The sequence below is a fragment of the Falco cherrug genome, chromosome 4, assembly GCF_023634085.1.
Source record: "Falco cherrug isolate bFalChe1 chromosome 4, bFalChe1.pri, whole genome shotgun sequence".
Classification (NCBI taxonomy): Eukaryota; Metazoa; Chordata; class Aves; order Falconiformes; family Falconidae; genus Falco; species Falco cherrug.
Window position 1 is genome coordinate 94,789,904 of NC_073700.1, and position 21,955 is coordinate 94,811,858.

General features: G+C 38.6%; 1 protein-coding gene across 4 annotated transcripts in view; it reads right to left on the reverse strand.

Annotated features, from left to right (window-relative positions):
- The window catches only part of ELMO1 (engulfment and cell motility 1), a 311,400-nt gene that overhangs the window by 132,079 nt on the left and 157,366 nt on the right, over positions 1-21,955 (reverse strand). For all 4 annotated transcript variants that reach the window (XM_055706867.1, XM_055706868.1, XM_055706866.1 and 1 more), the window contains one exon: positions 18,410-18,518. In XM_055706867.1, coding sequence (XP_055562842.1) covers positions 18,410-18,518 — 109 coding nt within the window. The remainder of the gene's footprint in view (positions 1-18,409; positions 18,519-21,955) is intronic.

The window sequence follows — 21,955 nt, forward strand, 5'->3', positions numbered from 1 at the left end:
TGCTAAAGCAAGTTCAGCTGTAGTTGCACATGTCCACACAGACCATGCCGTCATAAAAAGCAGAAGGCATACTGCAGTGACCACTTTAACAGCTTAAGAGCAGCATTTTCCTGGAATCTTAACGAAGACAAAAACAGCTATGCAAGAGAAAAGAAAGAAAAAAAAATAAAAACAAACGTGAAGAATATTAGTGAATTCAAGTATTTAACTGCAGTGTCTGATCTGCACCTACATTTTCAGAGCTTACTAAAGCAGTCCTCCTAAAATAACTGCGTATGCTTCCCCTATGCTTAAATAAAAAGGTGAACTAATGCTTTTGTTTCCTGAAGGGGCACGTGTGTTTGCAAAGAGGTAGAAGTTCTCCCTAAAGGCCTTTCAAAGAACCTAAGAACCTCTGTGCTCTAGTTAGGTTATAATACTGAATACAGGTTAATGAAGCAATTGGAAGGTGCGTAAGGTTTAGGTGTCAGGAATTTGCCTAAATTTGGCATACTGTAGGTAACTGTTTTACAACCCCTACAACTTTCAAAAATGTAAGCTAGCACTGAATTAGGAAAATGAACTCTAATCTCGCTTTTGCTTAAGAAACTGTCCTCCTGAACTCAGCTGGACAATGAGGCAAAGCTGCCTTTACTGAATCACTGCTCTCAAGTTTCTTTTAGCAGAGCAGATTAGAAGAGATGCTTTTCACATTCATACCAGAACGCAAACACAGCAGCTTCATGGAATTTGCCTTCCCTAGCTAGTTAGGATAGCTCTTGGATCACAAAAAGCAACCTCTATAAGAAAGAGAGATTAAATTAAGCATGAACCAGCTAAAGTTTTTAGCATACAAAAAAAATTCCCTCCTTTCCTGCCTTTAAAAATGCAGTGTATTTGCAATTATTTCATCTCATTTCAGTTGCAGACTCAAGTAAATTATTCAGGTAGTATCACCAAACAGAGAGAGAGCAAGTCATTATTCAGTTCTTTTCCTTGCAAGATGTCTCCAAAGAAATAAATAGCATTCCAAACATGCTTACGAAGTGTAACCAAACAAATAATTTCCATAATAATCCACAGTTTTATTTCCAAATCTTCCTCTTATCACACCACTGAGCTTCACTAACCCATGGGAAAAGAAAAAAAAACAGGAGCAAAACATGACCTTTTACATTTTACCCATCCTTTCTCACAGCTGTGAAACTTGCTGGGCCTTTAAAGAAACCAAACTCCCCAAACGAGCTTGAGATTCTTTTCCTCTTTCAACAACCTGTGCTATAGCTCATTCACACAGGTAGAAGACTGTTATTTACTCTCACCAAATGACCCTATCTTTAAATAATTATTTATTAAACTCCATCTTGTAGGCTTTTGCTTACTTAAATGTTTTCCCAACGTTATTTATGCACATGATTTTTCTTCTTTGACTTCTGTTATTTAAGGAAGAGGGAGGGAAAAGAAAAAAGTCCCTAATTCAAGGCAAAAATCTAACATAGGATCCCCAATGCATCCCACTAATCTTTTGCACAAAGCCTCCATTCTCAGAGACCCTTGGGGAGCCAAGCTGCTCTGTGTGCTGAGAACTGCTTCTAGCTCTAGTTACGAAAGACACATCTCCTCTAATCAACACCACATCTAGTCTCTACATCAGTTTTCTTCCACATCCCAAACTCAATTGTGCCTTTCAAACCTGGTCCAAGCGTGGCAGAGCCCACCAAAAGGTGCCTGGTGCAGAGTCAGGGCACTTGCACAGACAAACTCTGCTGATGGAACCCTGTGCAATTCCTGTGTGTTGACTGTCCTTTAAGAATCAGTAAAAGGGAGGGAAGTCCACAATATCTTTTTATTTTAGTACCAATGCCTCTGTGCCAATACTGCAATAGAACCAGGCTTCCAAGAGCACAGAAAAGCACCTACGACCTCTTTCCACAGTGCATCACCATGAAGTCTAGGAACAAGGTAATCCATGATGACTTTAGCTATATTGGCTGTGTTAAGAGGTTATTGCCTAGATGTGAATATTAGCTCTATTATGGTCAGCTGTGACCTACAAGATCACAGAAACAATACTGAACTCACCTTAAATGAAGCTTTGAAATGTAATGATATAAAATGCCATTTATAATGTTATAGTAGTAATAACAATGACCATTATTATACTAATTTATCTCAATACAGTCCTGATTATGGTAACTTGATTTATTCACCTTAAGAGAAAGGACTGGATGAGAGTAGAAAATTTCACACAAAAAATTATCCAGATTTTAACTGGGAAGTAAATGAAAACCTTGAACACATTCAAACAATATAGATATTCACCAGAAAAACACCAGTTGTGAAGAAACATTACTGGTCACTTCAAAGAGCCACTGACATGAGAGCTGAAAGGACGACACAGACTCCAGTTGCTTGGGATGGTGACTCCGTGCCATCAATCCACACGTACCATGAAACAGAGCCTTCTGTAGCCAAGGAACCAGACGGTCCATGCCAACACCATACTGTAACATGTACAACTCCAATCCCAAGCATTTATGATGACAACATCAAAACTCTCCAGGAGCTGCTATGCGTTCTTTAAATGACCCTAGCCAGCTTTGTACCCAGAGCTGGCCTCATTTCTCTTGGCACTAACAATTCACAGGTCACTGAGAGAGTTAACTGCCCTGGCCCCGAGTTACTCTGGGGTAACTGGGTTACATGGTGTTAAGGGAAGGTCTCTCTAAAAGGCCTAAGAAAAAAACCCCAAACCTCCATTGATTAATAACCTGAAAGATTTCATATCAAACATTAAAAGCTTCCAAAAAGGTGGAAATGATAGGACTTATTACAAGAACGTTTAGGCAACTGTAACTTCCATTGCACTTCTCTCAAATGTGCCACAATTCAGTGAAAGCTGGACTAGAAGCAGGCCCCCAACCACCAAGATTTAATTTAAAGAATCTTTTGCGACACCTGCCTCAACAACATCTGGCTCCTGCTGCCGAGTGCCAATTCCCGGCAGGCTATAAACCCACCAATTAGAAGTCATGCACTGAAAAATTAAATTTCATTAGTGGAATGGAATTTGCGAGCTCAAGCTGGCAAATCTGCATCGTTTAATAAATCAGCACGAGCCTACAAGCATTCTCAAGAAATCTTCTCAAGTAAGCTTAGTGTAACCCACTGCAGAGCTGCTGGAAACAGGATTCACTATATGAACATGTATCAGCTAGAACAGGACCGACAGCTCTCTTTCTCATCTCAAACACAAATGAGACAGAAGAGATCTACATTTTTTGTAGAAGTAGAATCCATACATGCCATAATTTTTCTGGTTTTTTTCCTCTCCAGAACACAGTAATATCAATGAACACATCCTTGATCTGACCTTAGAAATTCAAGGTTTGATGTATGACAAATCAAACAGGTTTTAATAAAAAGATAACACATCTGTGAGAAATGTGAGTAGGCTGCTCATCAGCATTAAAGGTTTGTCAGTAAACAGATTCTTCTCCATCTTAAAAACACAATCAGCTCTTTATACATGCACCAAAATAAGACTGGATATACATCCTTAAGACCACAAGATTCAAAACACCATCAATCTCTTCTGAGTGAATGGCACTCCTGAGATTTCTGATAAGGCTGTAATAAAAGCCTGTGGCACTTGAGAAACACAGGTGGTAAAGGGGAAAAAGCTGCAGCCTTGCCCCTGGGAATTCTCAAATCATAGCTCACATCAGCTCTGAAATGTCTAAGTAATAAAACAGAAGTCAGGAAACAGAAGTCCTATTGCTGTATGATCCTTTTCATTTCTCAGACAGGAGTGCAAGGAGAGAGAGAACACTTCCTCCCTCAGATATCTGATGGAGTTTTCCATTGCAATAAAATGGACACTGCCACAACAGACAACAGGTCCTGTAATGTGGCCTGTCTGAATGGGAAAACTTCAAGACTCAAGGTACCAGAATAAATATTTCTTTGAGACACTCTATACAGAGAGTTTCACTCCATACTAAGCAGGGCACAACTTGAAAATAGGGTGAAAAAGTTGGTGATATATAAGGCCACAACAAACAAATCTTGCTTTGCTTCACATCAGGGCCCAGGTACGACCAATAAGAACCATCTTTACTGTAGCTTAAATGAGCAAATTTCTCATTATTCATACATGGCTGTTATTTGAGGGAAAGTAGTTAGACCATTCCAGACAAGTTTTCAAGTGCATGCAACTTTCTCTCCTCTTGCTGAATCATTTATCTTTCTTCTCCTGCCTGAAGCCTAAAGGGAATCAACACGACTAGAACTGGAAACCTTTGTTCACGCATGCATACACACAACACACACAAGTTAGACTACCTTGGCAGAAATGTGAGCAGATGGGCTGCCATTAATGAGATGACTTACAGAAGCCTACCCTTCAAAATGAACGTTTGATAAAAGGGAAATAAAACAGGCTTGCTCAACATGCTAATTTCTCCCAATACAACTATACCAGGAAGAATTTTTTTTTTGTTTTTTAAAATAAGAGTTTTACCAGATGTGGTAAGTTTTATGGTTCCTTGGAACAGTCAGTGGGATGCAGTTCTGGCCTCTTCTGCCTTCTGATGCTTTTTGGGGCTCCTGACAGCTATGTGATTATCAGTTGCTAGACAGGCAGTATTCTGTGGATCAGACCTAGAGGGTGATACAGGGAAGCTAGACTCATACAGAAAGCTTGGAGACGAGCTGGGATCACATCTCAGCTCAGTTAAGTACAAAGACAAACGCTCCAAAATGTACTGGTAACATACCTTTTCTCAGGTAGCATCTGTGTTTAAAACTTCACTGCATACATCATCTTTGCTTAATCTATAGTTCATCTGGAAGAAAAGTAGATTAATTACCTAGTTTTTAACCCATTTGCTAACTTGTGGTCTTTCCTGTGAAACTGATACTGTAAGAACGTGCAGGGCAGCAAATCTTCACACAACTGTTTGCTACTTACAGCAAGTTGTGGAAGTCGATAGAGTACAAACTTTACATTTAGCTACAAAAACTTATTACAGCCACATGTGTAAAAAGCTGTCTGCTGGGGGAGAAGGTCAAGAGAATTTGGACACAAAGGAGGCAGAAACAGACTGACCCTACATCCTGCTACACCCTGTTACAACCAGAGTATATGAACTCACCATACCACATGTAAAGGTTGTATAAAAAAATATATATATATAAAAAAATACCACTGTGGCATCTTAACCTAGTGAGAATGAGCTGGCATAGTAATTTTTTCCTGCCTTCCCATGAGGAACAAGTTGCACTTTTTTTTTCTAGAGTTTCTTTTATCTTATTCTTCAAAAATAATACATAGGGTTTGCTTAACCATGTTGGGATCAGAAATACTTCAAGATACATACACTGCAATTCAATTCCTTATGCAAATCATATGACACTGCATCTCTTTTGTGAATGGATAAACATGAGTTTTATAAACTGGGAAAAAATCCTGGGGAAGTTTACTGCAACTTTGAATTTCACAGGGAAGCGAGAATTAGTATCTGAGTAAATTAGCTGTTATGCAACGGGACATTTTGGGTATGTATGCATGCTGTGCATACCGTCTTGCAAAGGGTGACATCAAGCGCCTTCTCCAGCCTTCACAATTGCCTCTATGTCAATGCTCTGGGCAAAGCATTTTGGGAATATTGACGCCTGCCATACTAAGTGAAATCCAGTCCCCAGTTAAAGCATACCACTAGTGGTGTGACTGTCCATGCATGTGAAGACTTGCTTTCCATTAATACTTGTACAGTAGTGTTGGATTTTGCAGAAATTCATTTAATGGGGAAACAAAAGGAACACACACACACACTGCAGAGGAATTCTTAAATTGGAGGTAATAATAGAAGAAAATAACTGTGGCAGCTTTACCAAAAGATCTACAAAAACATTTTAAAATTCGTAATTTAGCACTGACAAGGAAAAACACTTTTTCTTTTCCTTTTTTTTTTTTTTTTAATTTTCAAAATGAATAGGTATCTGAAAATATATCTAATCACTTCAAGCTGTCACCACCCACCCCTGGAATCTGGAGGTGGAAAAGAGGAGGAAAGGAACTGCTGATGATGGAAATGCTTGGTTATTTGTTCATTGTCAGTGAGCAGGGACAGAAATAGCTCTTCCAGTGTGCTGAGATGATGCGTACATTTGTTCGTCTGAGGGTCAGCTCAGCTTTTCCAAAGCTAAATAATGCAAGATGCTGCTACTACTGCAGCTAACTGGGAAGTTTAAAGGGTATAAATTCAATGAGATTTTAAATCCCCAATCTCATGGAAGTCCTTGAAAATTTCAGCCTAACGCATCCATCATTACCTAGTGCTCCATCTACCTAATCCAGAACTTCCAACAAACAAAGTTTTTGTCATGTCACACCATATTTGGTGTAATCTTGAAACTCCATGTACTGAGACCAAAAGAATTGTACTTTCACTGTTTATTTTTAAGCTTACTCTGATAGATGCAGAGAAAGCCATCTCAAAAGCAGATGGCAAAAAGGGTCAAATAAGAGAGGTACAGTGATTTTTAAGTCAGTCTTGTGATGTCCATTTCTAATTTTAAAATGGAAGGACACTACCTCTTCCCCTTACTCTCAATTGCCTGGTAAGGAGAACACTTTTTACATACAAAAAATATTTTGAAGTTGTAGATGCAGAGACAGGAATAGCTTTATGTCCTCAACTCGAGCAAACAAAACAGACCTTTAAGGAAAAATATTTTTAAAAATCTAACTGTGACTTCACAGAAAATAAATAAATAAATAGATAAATATTTAAATAACCTAAACCAAACAAAAAAGCAACCCCAAAACAACAACCAAACCAAAACAAACACCAAAAAGCCCAACAATGCCTCCTCTCCACATTTTAGTGGCATTTCCAGAATGGCTATATCAGTTCCAAGTCTTTGGTACTTAACTGTATGGGAAAAGTTAAATACAGTCAAATCTCATCTCCCTAGCTGATAGTAGCTTTCTACAATTACCCTTAAAGGCCATTTGATTTGATAATATATTCACCACGATATAAAATTTACATAATGTTTTTCAATGACTTATTAATATGTAAATATTAGGGAAAAGATTGAAAACTTAACTCAAATGTTCCTAAAACATGATGGTGTGCTATTTAAAACCAGGAGGGTGGGGTGAAATCAAATGGAACCTCATCATCGCACAAAGCCCAGCCAGAGAATACAACAGGTTGAGTTCTAGACTAGCTGCACTGAAAATCCTGGAGAAGTGCTCGGTATTCACAAAACCAAAAATGTATAATTTTCAAATGCAAGGAAATAATTATTAGAACTGCCCTTCACTATACAGAAAGGGAAGGAAATGGAAGGGGTGGGTGATGGCTCCACTATTGAAAGCTGAAGAGAAGAATTCCAAGACATGCTTAGAAACATGTAAAGCTCATTAATACCTCACAAATAAACCTCAGGACTTCTAATGCTTTTATACAATGGTCAGCTTGCACCATGCTCCACACAAAGCACACCTTTTATACATGCAAAACTGTCACCTCTGAAATCCCATCCTTTATGTTTTATTAAAAAAATAGAAGGGGAAAAGTTTGGACATTCTCCATTTTTACCTGTTAGGTCTGGAGAAAGATTTTTTAAAATGATCCAAAAAGAGGTGTTGGTTGTTTTTTGGGGGTTGGGTTTGTTTTCATCAGGTCAACAATCATTTCTCTATTGCAAAGCAATAAAAAAACCCAAAACAACCAAACAAACCTAAATTAAAAGTAATTGCAGCCTGATTGACTAATAAATTTGGGGCCTAGACAGACATACTCAAACCTGTTCTTTGTGGAAAACTATTCACTTCTTTACAGCCTCTTTTCATTGGCAGTGGCTCTGATAATTTTTTGCTCTTCCAAAATGGTTTCATCTGTTTCGATGACAATCCCTACCTTCAGCATAACTAGCATTGACACCCCTGTGTTATGGCTCAGCCAATTTTATTTGCCTATCTAAGACTTAAGGTAACTTTTCATGCTTAGGTACACACCCTAAAACCTCTGTAAAATCTCGGTGAGGTTTGCCATCTACTCTGAAAACCCAAGATGAATAGCAATGAAGCTATTCACTGAGATTACTGTGCAGCCTAGAACTTGGAAAATGACAGCATCTCGTCCTATGAGCTCTGCTCCACCCTGTGACAAAGCTCTGCTGAATTCTGTTGTGTTCAGTCCTATTCTGTACAGCTAAACAATGTTCTGTCACCGATGGGGATGAATAAATTGTACTCTATGCCAGACACCGAAAACTATGGATACCTGAACACATAAAACACAAAAAATATATTCTCAATGTTAAGATGAACACAAGTGAAATGTATGGTTTTAAGGCCATTTCCTTTGCTTTCTGTTTTGGTAAGTTTAGTGCTTAATTCTCATTCAGTGTCTGGAGAGGTCCAAAGAACAAACTATGAGAGATCTTGACTTACATTTTTACTATGTAAATGCCAACTGTATTTTGTGCTGAGAGGTTACAAACTTAAAAACTAAATAGAGCCAGCCGAAGAGCAATCAACCAACCAAAGGAGTTACTACCTATGAGAAGAAAATTTACTGCGAAAAGCTTGAGTCAGGTCACACCAACAAGCTCTTTCACACTCATATGTAGACAAACAACCAATTACTTTTTGTGTCTCTCTAATCTACTTCAGATGAAGAGTCCAACACTTTTCCTTAGCTCCTTATCAGTCACTGCATACATGCCTATAGCTAACATTATTTATGCTATGTTTTTTTAAGTGTCTGTCATCAAGTGGGTCTTTGATATCAAGAGACAACAAATCTGGATAGAGCTGATGGATGTTTTAAGTCCTTTCTTAGAGGCTTGATAGAATAATTAAACTGATGCTCTGTAGTGGTAATTAGGGGAGAAAAGAGAGCCACCAGCCAGTCTGGGGGATTCTTAGCAAGTAATTTAGCAAGCTGTGCACATATAAAACACAAAGGCCCAGGAAATATAAGCAGAGTGCTTAGTCCTGAAAGAGTGGGAATCTAGAACTGCTGGAGACCAGAGGTATGTTACTATACAGCATTTGAAACTGCAAGAAAAAGAATAAAGTATGTGTACAAAATTCAGTAACAAACAAGACTCAAGGGAAAAAATAGAGATATCTCTAACCTGAGTCATTCATTTTTGCTTTAAAAACAACTTGGAAAGATCCAGAACAATCACAGTTCTCTGTGCCGAATGGGCATAATACATTACGAGGTGTTTAGGGGCAGCTAACAACTCTTCCATCAGAAAGCATTTACATATGCAATAATTCTTCATAGAGAGCTCCATTTTGTTCTCATATCCCCAACATATAAAATAAAAAATTATGGGAGCCTAAATTCATATGACAACCTGGCTTCAAAAACAAAGACCAAGTGTCTGTATGGGTGCATGCATGCATGTTTCGCTATTAATAAACTGCCTACTGCGTTGGGCTCCTGGAGTAGGCAGCATATAATTATATTCCTCTAATGACTTACCAGCATATACAGGCACACAACTAGTGCATACAAAGAGGGCAGCTCTAGTTTGTCCAAAAAAATGGTGAGCAGGAATTACAGGAGACTGCTGTTTCTGAGAGGTGTCCTGAGAGCACTTACGGACCTCCTGACCCACTGAGGAAAAGAAACGTGAGAGTTCTTCCCTTGAGAACTAAGGCCATCTTCGTTCAAACCTCTCATGAAATAACAAAATGGAAAGTCTAGCTATGCTAGCTAAAAAACAGGCCAGGCCATAAAGAAATATGCCAGCCACAAAAAATGCCTTCATGACATTTCAACATTTATGCAAAGTTTCTGCTAATCCAGGAATAGAGAATGCCACATGCAGAGTAAAGAAGTAAAGCTGAAAGGGCAGTCTCCCTGCTTTGGTGTTTTTTCTGAGAACACCTGTATTCATCTGTTTGGGCCAGCAAGCAACAGAAGGAACCCTCCTGGCTTCCTGAATAAATACAAACTGTGTTTACAATGTGCAGTGCATGGTTGGAGAAGCGGCATGTGTTAACCAGAGAAAAGCTTCAGATAATGTAACTAAGCTGTACTCAATGCCTGCCTTACCCCTGGTTAGTACTGCATCAGGGCATTCTGCCCAATCTCCCTCAGAAGCCTGACAATTTGAATTTTAAATACTTTTAAAGATCAGAAGCTCCCTTTACAGATTCAAACTTTTTTAAAAAGTTATCTATTTTAGTTAGAATAAACAAAATTAAAAAGATCCAGAAAGTAAATCTTTCTGACAGAGGACCTGACTACACAGTCAATAGCAATCCAGCAGTGCCTCCAGTGCCTTGCAAGCATCCATGAAGCTTCATGTGCAGGGACAACCTGGGACAATTAGCAGTACATTCGTTACCTCAGAGCCAGTTCGGTAGGGGATTGTTACAAGGATATTCAACCACTCAAGGAAGGGGATATTCTTTGCAAGGACCTGTGTGTTTCCCAGAATACTGTGCATTTTCTAGCCTTTGCAAGTAGAACCTTGTCTTGGGAACCACGGGAATTAGCAGTTAATGCTGTTCTCATTTCAGCAGATATCCTGCTAATGCAATTGTCCTCAAACCCCAAAATCATTCTGCCTTTTCCAGACACCAAAACCTCCTGTGCACCTCTTCACCTGCAACATGTCCTGCTTCCACCCTTGAAAATCCTTTAGCTTTGCCAACACAAAACATTTCTGGAATATACAAAGAAACATTAAAATACACTGAAAATTGCCATTAAAACCACATTGGGCTTTTATACATTGTTCAGTTCTGCGTACAATTCATTAAGCAACTACATGCCTCTTTTTAAAAGGAGCAGCTGCAAAATTTCCAGTCTGCTGCACAACAGTGCAGTGAAACTGTAAGGGCTTACCTCCAGATTTGAAGCATAGCTTGCTGCAAAATACAAGAGACTTTGGCTACTTTTAATAAATCTGTATTTATAAAATATTAACACAAAGTGAAATAACGAGGTTCAAAACGGATTCCAAGATGATTCTTCTCTTCATTTCAATCTGCTCAGCATAAACTGCCCCTGAACAATGACCAACCGTTACAGTATACAGAAATTGTTCCAAATCAGAAACAAACATCTGGCTGTATCAGCTGTCTGAAGCTCCTTCTTTTTGCAGCTTTGCAAGTGAACTTTAAAAGCCTAAATTGTGTTATAAGATTTTGCCTACTACTTCCTTCTTCAAGGCAGACACCATTAGCAAAATGGAATCATACAGGTTGGAAAAGACCCTTAAGATCATTAAGACCAACTGTAAACCTAACACTGCCAAGTCCACCACTAAATCATGTCCCTAAGCACCATGTCTACACATCTTGTAAGTACCTCCAGGGATGGCAACTCCACCAGTTCCCTGTTGGCAGCCTGTTCCAGTGCTTGACAGTGCCAGAGGGAAGTCTGTTGTATTTTTCAGTGTTCATTTACATCTTCTTGGGAAACCAAGAAGTGCCATGGAACACACAGAATGGACAGCTAACAAAGTTCTCCAAGCTTAGAAGAGATTTCAAAATGGGAGTTATTTTGAAGATTTTATTTTATCCATTCTTTTTCCTACGGCAATAATCCAAATACTTTAACCTATGGCAATTTATTCCTATGGCAATAATCCAAAATATATCAATATTTCTTGTTTAGTGTCACATCTGCCCAGACTTTTAAGTTACTACATCATCCATCATACCCTATAAAAAAAATTAGAAAATCCTAGAACTGGGTTCCAGTAACTACATTAAAACAAGTTCCAGCTGTTATTCTGCTACGCCATCAAATCTGCCAAAGCTCTAGCTTCCAGTAATCACAGGAAATCAAGATATTTTTTTTTTCTCCTCTCATCATTCTTCAGCTTTCTTTTCTGCTAGTTCCCTACCTAGTTCAGCACCCTCACAGCTAATGCCTATACCTTACTCCCAGTTTGAATTTATCAGGTTTTAAATTCCAGGTCTTGCTTCTTGGTATCCCTTTCATTACCAGGTGAAAGAGCTTTTCACACTTAATCAAGTTACCTCTTTGTTGTCTTTTGGATACATTAATCAATTTCTTAAAAAAATCCCTTACATCCACATCTCTTTCTTGCCCCTAAGTGTTTTTTCAGTTCCTACACACAGACCCATGCTTTTTATTATTAATAATACAGAAAATTGAGAAAATGTAATTATAAAGAAGCTAAAGAATCCTGCACCCAGTACACAACAAGGTTAAGCACTTCACACATACAAAACAAGTTATGATCCCTGCTTCAAGGAGATCAAAGAGCAGACATATAGACAACAGGAAAAAACACAAAGGGACACTAGACGGACCAGGATGTCTAGCTAACTGATCCAGAAGCCAACACTGTACCAACTTTGAAGCCCACAATACCATGTGTAGAAAGTAACATTCCAAAATCTCAGAGGTAAAAATGAAACATCTTGTTCAAAAGGTCTCTGCAGCTCCATTGCTCATATTCTCATAGATTACAGTTGATATTTTGTAAAGACTTCAAGTTTACAATAAGCATGAAGTGATTGAGATGTTTTAGACCAAGAGGTTAATTGCGCAGAAATTAGTATCTCCCTAGAAAAAGAAAGTTTCATTCTGCCTCTCCTGCAGGACTGTGCCAGCAAACAGAGAGAGACTGGCAAAATAAGATTCCGCTATCATATAAAAGAAAAGTACAATTCAGACCACTCCACAAGTTATTAGCTTTGCATCAAGAAGAACAAGCATATTTAAACGCCTCTATAGTCAGGAATGGCTAAGTTGCTAGCAATGTTTCCAAAGGAACCCTTAAAAATCCAGACCAATATGGATTAATTTAGCTCTTTTTTCCCCCCTCTTCACTGCTACTGAAGTTGTTCTCAAATGCTGCTTATCTTCTAGCTTTCACTCAAGATTTGCTTAATTTTTGCTGCGACTGGTTGTTATCTGATGTGGTGATGGTTTGGGCAAGAGGATTAAAAATTGGATATGTAAGAATGAATGCAGTAAAAAACTAAGACAAAAGAGGTTAGCATTTCACTTATTTTAGTAAATTCTAAATCTAGGGTGAAAGTTCAGGACAAAACAGAAAATTCCTACCTTTCACTAAACACCTTTTTGGCCAGAAAAGTTTTTCAACTTCCTAACAAACATTTCCCGACTCTTAAAATGCTTCGGTCTCCATCTTGATTTCCTGTGATTACTGGAAGCTATAGCTTTGGCAAATTTGATGGCATAGCAGAGTAACAGCCAGATTTGATTCAGAAAATCAGATTGAAAGTAGAAATGTGAAAACAGTAAAAATTCTATTATATAATTTTATTTACTAATTCTGGGGCTTTATTCTATTTAAATTTAAGAGGAGGAGGGGGAAGAGGAGGGTGAAAAGGCAATTAGCTTTCAAGTAAGGGGAAAAAAATTTGAAATATGACATTCAGTTACAAAAAATAATGGATTTGCTGTAGCAAAAATAAAGTCAAACCAGGCGAGCCCTCAGGTCTGGAATGCTGATCCTGCAGTGACCGATATGCTTTCAGGGAAAGACCAACAGAAACAAGCTACACTGCACGCTATGGATTGTGCAATGCAGAGGAAAAATTGTGCAAAGATGAAAAAGTGCTTCCTGACCCTTGCAGCAATGAGCTTACTCCTTGAAGCATGAGATTTGATTATCTTCATCTCAGTGGGCACAGCCACGAATATCACTGTATACCTTCTAATGTCCAGCATGTTCTATTTGATAAAGGGACAATAATGTAAGAATTTCTAGACCACTTAAATTCTGCAACCTGGGAAATTATTGCAACGAGAAATCTATAGCAAGAACATGTACAAACAGCATCAAGGGCATTACAATACCTTGGCATTTAGATCTTCTCTGCCATGGAAAAAATGTCCTGTAAATTAATTAAGTCTAACAAAACCACATGACAATTAAATTCCCCACAACAGAAAAGCAAGAAAACCCAGTGAAGAAGTTGTTTATCTGACAGAACCTTTAGGACAATCCATATATCTGACATGTGGCATATACCCCTGTGGCCTGTCATAAAACCTGAGTGCAGTTTTTGCAAAAGTCCCTAAACATCACCCATCAAAACAATCAAATATGAACATTGACAGTTGAACATCTGTGTCCTGATCAACAATACACTAAAAAAGATGTCAAGAAAAATATGCCTTAACTATAGAATAACTTCAGGCATGCAATGATACTATCTTATGAACATCTTTAAACTACTGCTCCATTGGCAGCACTGCCTTTCCTCAGTGCACACAACATTAGTTTATCGTTCCTCTACAAACCTCTTCACCAGCTTCAACACTAAACAGTTTCAGTTGAAACTGTATGGAAATAAGGAAACAAGCCTGAGAAGCTGTACCAGTTCTGCATAACCCAGGTAACGCTGCCAAGTACCAATTTCCACCAGGAATGAGACTTTGAAGGGGTTTTGAGGATAGGAATGGTGTCACATGCTGAGCAGAGGTACAGAGAACTGGGCATTACAGGCACAGATCGCAGGGGATTAAGGCTATTTACGCAAAACTCTGAGTTCAGATTCTTACTTCAGACAAACCCTAGGTTTTAATGAACTCAAAATCTCCCATTAAATTTACTAACTTCAGTTCTGGAAGGATTTTTGGATCTTGTTTTTAATTTTTATATTTATCTGCAATGTTACTGCCTCCCCGCAAAGCCAGAAGTCTGTTAACATGGACGTTCCTTCTCCCCTGAGCGTATATGTCATGCACTGAAACTTGAGGGAAGATTAAGGATACATCAGCTTTCATCGCTACTAGAGGAAATAGGAATGGCCTGATCTTTTCTGATCTTTACAAATTTGTCAATGTTACAGGCACGTGGAGTGTCAAAGTGCCTTACCCTACAGGGGGAGAAGGATTGACCAGTGGGTAACAGCTCCAAGACACAGAGGATGAAAAGCAAATCATCTTGTTAGCCAAGATATACAAAGGCAGCTATTACTGAAGAAATCAGAATTACTAGGTTTTGTGCAAGATGAGTGCCTTGGCAAGTACTCAGTAAAGCCGTTCTCTTCAATGCCTTTTTAACAGCAACAGTAGCACATGATTAAAAGATGTATAGTCAAATATCCCACTCTTTTTTGATTCAGAGATTTCATTGAAGGGGCTTATAGACATGTTTTATTCTAACTTCCATGTTACTTAAACACTGCACCAACCTTCCTCTTAAGTTTTAGCTCCTCTGCTCTGCATGCCCACCTCTGTAAAGCAGTTACCATATGCTCAACTCACAGCTTGCACTGGAGCTTTCTTTACTTACACAAGATTTAAACATACACTTCAAATGCTTTGCTGAAGAAGAGATGAATTTCCAAGTCATGACCATTTTGGAACCAAAGCCAAAGAATTAAGAAGCCCAGCACTTGGATCTGGGGAAATACAAAAGCAGAAGTGGTGGCATGCCTTTAACACTTTATTGCAAGCCCTTGCTGGGATGAATGCTGCTTGAAAGGACCAAAAAGAAATGGTAAAACATCTTCTTGTTGCCTGAAGGTATTTAATACAGTGGAGCAAGGGGAATATAATCAGCATTAAAGTGTTCTTCATAAATAATGGACAGTCTAGCAGCTTTTATCTACTCTGCACTTCAAGAAAGTTTCTACTGCTGAATATTTCATGAGCAAAAGGTCACTTATTGTGGCTTTTAAATGATACAATTCAGAAACTGTAAGAAAAAAGTTCTACGTTCAATGCAATAATGACAAGTTTTGAATGTCTAAAGAAACACTGGCAGCCTAAATACATATTTTGAAACCTGTCACATACAAAGTACCAGGGGCACCTTTGCCCTAAACCGTAACTACTGATTTTTAAACCATCCAATCCTATTCAGCAATGCAATATTTATTTTTAAGTGAAGAATGAACCTGAACGTACATTTTCCTAAGTTGTCAGTTCTAGTTTGCACTTCTGAACAAAACACACGGCTGATCACAGGTCATTTAAGATGCGCATCTGCGACAGCCATTTTCAAGAAATCTGTTTTCTGTACATTATTTTAAAGGCGTATTTTATTACAGCATTTTAAAACGACAATTAGATTTCCACATAAACAAAACCATTAAGGAAACATACTGGTGAACAGGTGAATCATCAAGAGATGAGTTAGAGGTAACCTTAGCTCTGTCCCCTGTGAATATAAGCTACAATGCAATCTTATTGCCACATCCAGAGACAGATGCTCTGTGGGTGTAGATTAGCATGACTTTACAGAAAGTCAGTCGTGCTACATCTGGTTTCTATCAACAGAAGCACCAGTGCACTTCTCAGCATCAAATCTTCTTCATATAATGTCACACACCCATGAAACCATGGGAGCCTGCTGCAAACCGGCACACCTAGCATCCCAGAGACTTGCAGCTTCAGCAATGCCAAAGCAAGTGGCTACAGAGCGTTAATGGGTAACATCCCTTAGCCAGAGCTATCCTTGAGGAATTCTTCAGTTTTCTTTCTAATCCCACACTTCCAAACCATAGACATACTCCAACTAAAAAAAAAAAATAAATCCCCAAACCAAACAAATAAAAACATGACAATTCATTTTCTTTCTAAAAACTTGGGTAGCCAAAATAGCTTTCCTTTCATGTTTTATTCATATGGTAACTGAGCCCCCACCCCAAATCCTGTTATTTTATTCACAGTCTCCGCTTTAAAACCAAGTAATAAAAAAGTTAAAACATGAAAAGAGGTATCTGCAGAAGTTAGAAGTAATCAGAACAGTACCATACACAGCAAATCATCTACATACTAACAGCCTCCTGTGTGTGGACAACATACAAGTCTGTGGCAAGAGAGGTTTATTTCTTGAATGATTTCTTATGACACAGTAACGAAGTGAGACACCTTGCTAACCTCTAACCTCTAGCTCAATCATTCTTCTTAGCAGCAAATTGCCATGCGAGTCCCGTGGAGTGATGGGACATACACAAGAATGCCACGTGCAAAGCTGTACTTTGGATTTTAGATATTTTTTTGTGCATTTGTAAAAAAAAAATTGATTTTTAGCACTTAAATAGACTTACAGCTTTGTTAAGATGGCACGTCCCTTCTACATTTACTGGCAGAAAAATTCGGACAGACCTATCATGCGTGATTTGGCATTAAGACACCTCCACTGCAGCAGTAAGGTTATTTTAAGGGAGACATGTCTGCTACAGTCTGAACCTTACACAACACATCACCATTGCCATACATCTAAAATAGTCGCTAAACCTTTTATTTATAGACATAGTGAATGTGCACCTTAATAACTCTGGTTTACTTAGGATGGTATTCAAAAGTAAACATCACATCTTTTATCTGGGTCTGTCAAATATGGACTGTCAATTTGGAAGCTGCAAGCAAGGCACAGGTTTTACCCTGACCCGTTGCACAGTCACAGATTTTTCCTTTGGTCAGTAAATTCTCTCAAGACGTTGCATTTAAAGGCTTCAGATGTATTAACAGCCAAATCATACTTTTAAAACAGAGCTTTTGATGTCTGTTTCAAAGCTAGCAGGAAAAAGTATCAATGATACCTGTGGGCTTTCTTGCTGCCTTTTGCATTGCTTTTCTCTTATTACATTTCATGGATTTGGGTGTAAAGATTAAAAAAAAAAAACAAAACCCAAATCTTTCTCAGGGAAAAAATTCAAAAGAAAGAAAACGTCACTGAAGGAAACAAAGCAACTCCATTGTGCCCCCTGCTTGTGCAACAAATAAATGAAGCTTGCGGTAGTGCTTGCCAAAACAGACTGCAGCTGGATCCAAAACATTACTGATGGGTAACTGAAGTTTACATGTATTGATACGAGTTAAACACCAACACTCTAGACTAATGAAGATACAGACATGCTCTTCTGTTTGATAGCATCTAACGATTCATCAAGGGACTGTAATCAAAGCCAAAGACAGCTTGTTTACTCTGTATCAAAATACAATATTTCATATCACACTGTTAAGAGTAAATGATACATATATCATCTGGTATTTAGATAGCGCTTTAGATATTTAAGAGGAAACAGGATATGTCAGTTTAGATGAGCAATCCCACAAAGAATGACTCATGTAAGACAACCTATGGACAAGCCCATGGAATGGTAAGACCATGAAGTCTCCTATATCAAATCACCTGATGGGAAGTGAACTGACCCCTCTATAAACGATGCAACTGCCCTGTTTCATATAGAAGAGATTCAAAGACCAGGTGCCCATTTCTGCTGCTCCACCCTCATCCCTGGTATGCCCACAAACTAGTAAAGAGACACAGAAAAATAGGCAGTCATTTTGAGTGCCAGTGTTCAATGCGTAACCATATTGAGAAACTATTCTCAGAAGAAAATTCTTGCATTGAAATAAACTTTAGGTATCACTGAACTTACTCCATGGTGCTTAGAGGTCAAACAAACAGGTCAACTTACGTAGCTCTCCTACTTTCAGTATTTCACACAGCATCTTTGTCAGCTCAATGCTGCTTCGGCCAAATGGGCACTCATGCTTGTCTTCTCGACTGCTGTTCTCCAGGACAATCTGAAGGAGGAATCAAAGTAGAAAATAATCAGTGTGAAGAACTCGTAAGTTCAAGTACTATCCTCCACATTAAACATTTGCAAGATATACCAGGCTGAATTTAGGAAACTGTATGCAGAGGCTCTCTTTTCCTAAACCTTAGCCCTCCCCTGAGCTAAATGACCTGTGTCTGAGGCAGTCAGGAACACAGAAGCAGTGCTGCTCTATAGCCAACTAGGAAGCTTTGCCGTTCCTATGCAACATAGCTGTTCTGTCCCACGCCTGGCGTGGAGAAACTGCAGTAGAAGCCAAAGAGAAAGAAATAATTTCATTTCAAATTTGCCAGTTAAAGGACATTAGTTGTAAAGATTTATAGACATGAGCACAGATAGAAATAACTATAAAAAACCCAGTGGGAAAGAAATAGCATAGCTGGATTCAGGCTCCAAAAAGGTCCATGTGTCAAAAATCAAACTGAAGTCCACAAAGGAAGAAAATGTGTGTATTTTCTCTGTTATGGATGAAATTTGTGCTTTTGTGCAAAACATTTCAGGGAACTATCACCCTTGCATCAAGTCTATGAATGCCGCAAAACCAATGCAAGGAGAGCCTTTGTATTCTCTGTTCAGTGACACTGCAAAATAAATGGGAGAAAAGAATTCCTTGCATGTTTTTACACCCATTAAGTTCTGCTATATCAGATACAGTTCGCATAAAGTTTTCCCTGGCACTACAACTACACAAGAGATTTCAATGTAGATGAAAAAATGAGTTATAAAAATACTATAGATTTCACCGAAGCTGTCAACCTGAAGAGAGAGCAAAAAAGGGGTTGGTAAAAAAAAAAAGAAATGGTCAAAACAGATTCACAGTAAGAGTTGTCTCTGCAGTAACAAACTTTGCACATTAAAAAAAAAAAAGAAAGAAAACACATCCTAAACAGCTGCTGCATAGCCTGGGGATGAGGGACAGAGGAAGAAAATTAATTTCAAAGGTACGAGATTTTGCCAAGCACCAGAGAACGTCAGAGGCTCTCTAAATACTCTTCACAAACAGGTGTTTAGACATTGCTCTCTGCTTTGCATTCCTCCTGTCTCCTTCGCTGCCATCTTCATTGGTTTTTTGCTTGTTTGGCTTTTTTGTTGGTTGTGGGTTTGGTTTTGTTTCTTTGTTTTAAATCTTTCAATTTTGGCAGCAAAGAAAGCTTTGCAAAAGGCACCAAGGCTGGAACTTCACCCAAAACCAGGATAGGTTTTAGACAGTTGGAGGAGAGGACCGATGCAATGCTGGATGCCAGCAAAAGCCCCCTTCCCTCCCTCCCCAGATCTTATTTGTGATTGTTTCATGTTCTTTTATGTGCAGCAGCCTTCAATGTGAAGCAGTTACAGGTAAAAGTGAGAGAAGAAAGAAAACCCAAAAGCAAGTAGGAAAGTTACATGCTTCACATATCATGCCAAAGCCTCTTCACCAAGCATCGATTTTAGTCCTACTGTACAAAGGGCAGCCTCTAGCTGATACCCTGCTCCCAACCCATCACCAGGTAAAAAGATGCAGAAGGATGGATGCTGTCTGTGTTGTGAGAGTGGATAATTACTTTGTTTCATTTTCCAGTGGCGCTGGTGGTTTTCTTAAATCACCTAGACTTCCCACAGAAGCTTAGAAAGTCATTAGGGATATGATAAATATTTGACCTTTACAAATTTTTACTGGGCTTTTCCAACAGGACAGTGTCAGAATCATGTTTCACCAGGCTACCAAGAGGAGTTACTTTTCCTTCTAAAAGTTTTGGTTTAGATTACATCTAATTGTTCCATGTCATCTCTGGATAACAGCTGTACCAAATCAAAGAAACACCCCTGCATTTTTTTGTTTTACGTTGCTGCAGCCACTGTTCAAGGAACATGTGAATATGACTTTGCATCCTGGATGAGTCATCCTGCTTCAGTCTCTTTCATGGAGGGTAGTGCTACGTTTCCATGCCCAAATGCAGGAGCGATGATAGAGTTACACACACACGAGTGCAACGTAAAGCTGTGTCTCAACACCTTCCTGAGATCACTTCTCTTGTTTTATTATTATTGTGTTTTATCTCTCACATAATAAAATATCTGAAAGGTCTTTTCCAACCTAAATGATTCTACGATTCTATAAAACCTGCACATTGGAGCAGGGGCCTGCTTTGACACAGATTTAGATACAGCAGAGAAACACTGGTAATAAAATCAACGGAGAGGCAAAATGAAAGGGTAGGGGGGAAGGGAAGGGAAGCACTCAGATCAGCATTCCTTCTTGCTTCTGGCAAATGCATTTTGTTGAGTTTCACATTAACCCGACATATTAACATTTCATGAGCACATAAATATTTAATGGTGACACCGTATATGCATATAATGTAAGGCAGAATTACAGCAATCAATAAGAATGCCAGAGAAATAGTTAAGGCACTGTGTATTGCTATACAGCAAATTAAATGGCAATTTGAGTAATCAATATGTAAAGCAGCCTTGAAATGATCCTCAGACACAGTCTCTACAAGCATCATCATTTAGCATTTGCTGTGCAAAATAAGGCAGAGTTGACATGCTATATTTCTGTAAGAAAGGAAGATGGAAGGCCCTTTACTACATCTAAATATCTATAGGCATATTTGACAGATACGATCCTCTGTAAGAAACAGCAACAGTAAAAAGGGAAATTAAAAAAAAAAAAAAGAAAAAAGAAACAAAAGAGGTTCTTATAAATACCCAAAGCGAAATCATTCCTAGTCTTGGCAACAGATTTACAACATTCATTATTATATTTGTAATATTCTTTTCACGACTTTGCAACTCATATCCTGTTCCAAAGTAAAATGCTCTAAATATAGCTGATAAGGGCATGATTTTAATGTTATTTCCTTTATCACTCTGGTTACAGAGGAGAAATAAGCAGGGAACAGACACGTTTACTTCATAAATTGGTGAAAACAATAGCAGGGACAGAAACATAACACAGCTCTAGACAGAAGACACTCCTGTACTTCTGCAGAGCATACTGCTGGCTTGATTCATGGTTCTACCACAACAGTTATCTTACCAAGGAAAGGAAAGTAGTGAGGAAGTTGTGAAGCCCACACAACCTTCATTCAAATGGGGGTCTATCATTAATGCTCACCAAGTGGCTGTACCCTATTATCTTCCTCCTCTTCCCTCTCACAAATCTGCAGTGAGTTGCAGATCCACCAGACATTTCAGAATTGGTAGGTATGGTGGTTAAATTATGCTTGGAGAATACAAATATTTAAAGTCAGAAACCATGGACATTGCAGAAGACCAATTGGCACCACAGGAAAATAAAATCATTTAGGTTAGAAAAGACCTTTAAGATCAAGTCCAACTGTAAACCTAATACTGCCAAGTCCACCACTAAACCATGTCCTTAAGTGGCACATCTACTGGGCACACTGTTCCAGTGCTGGA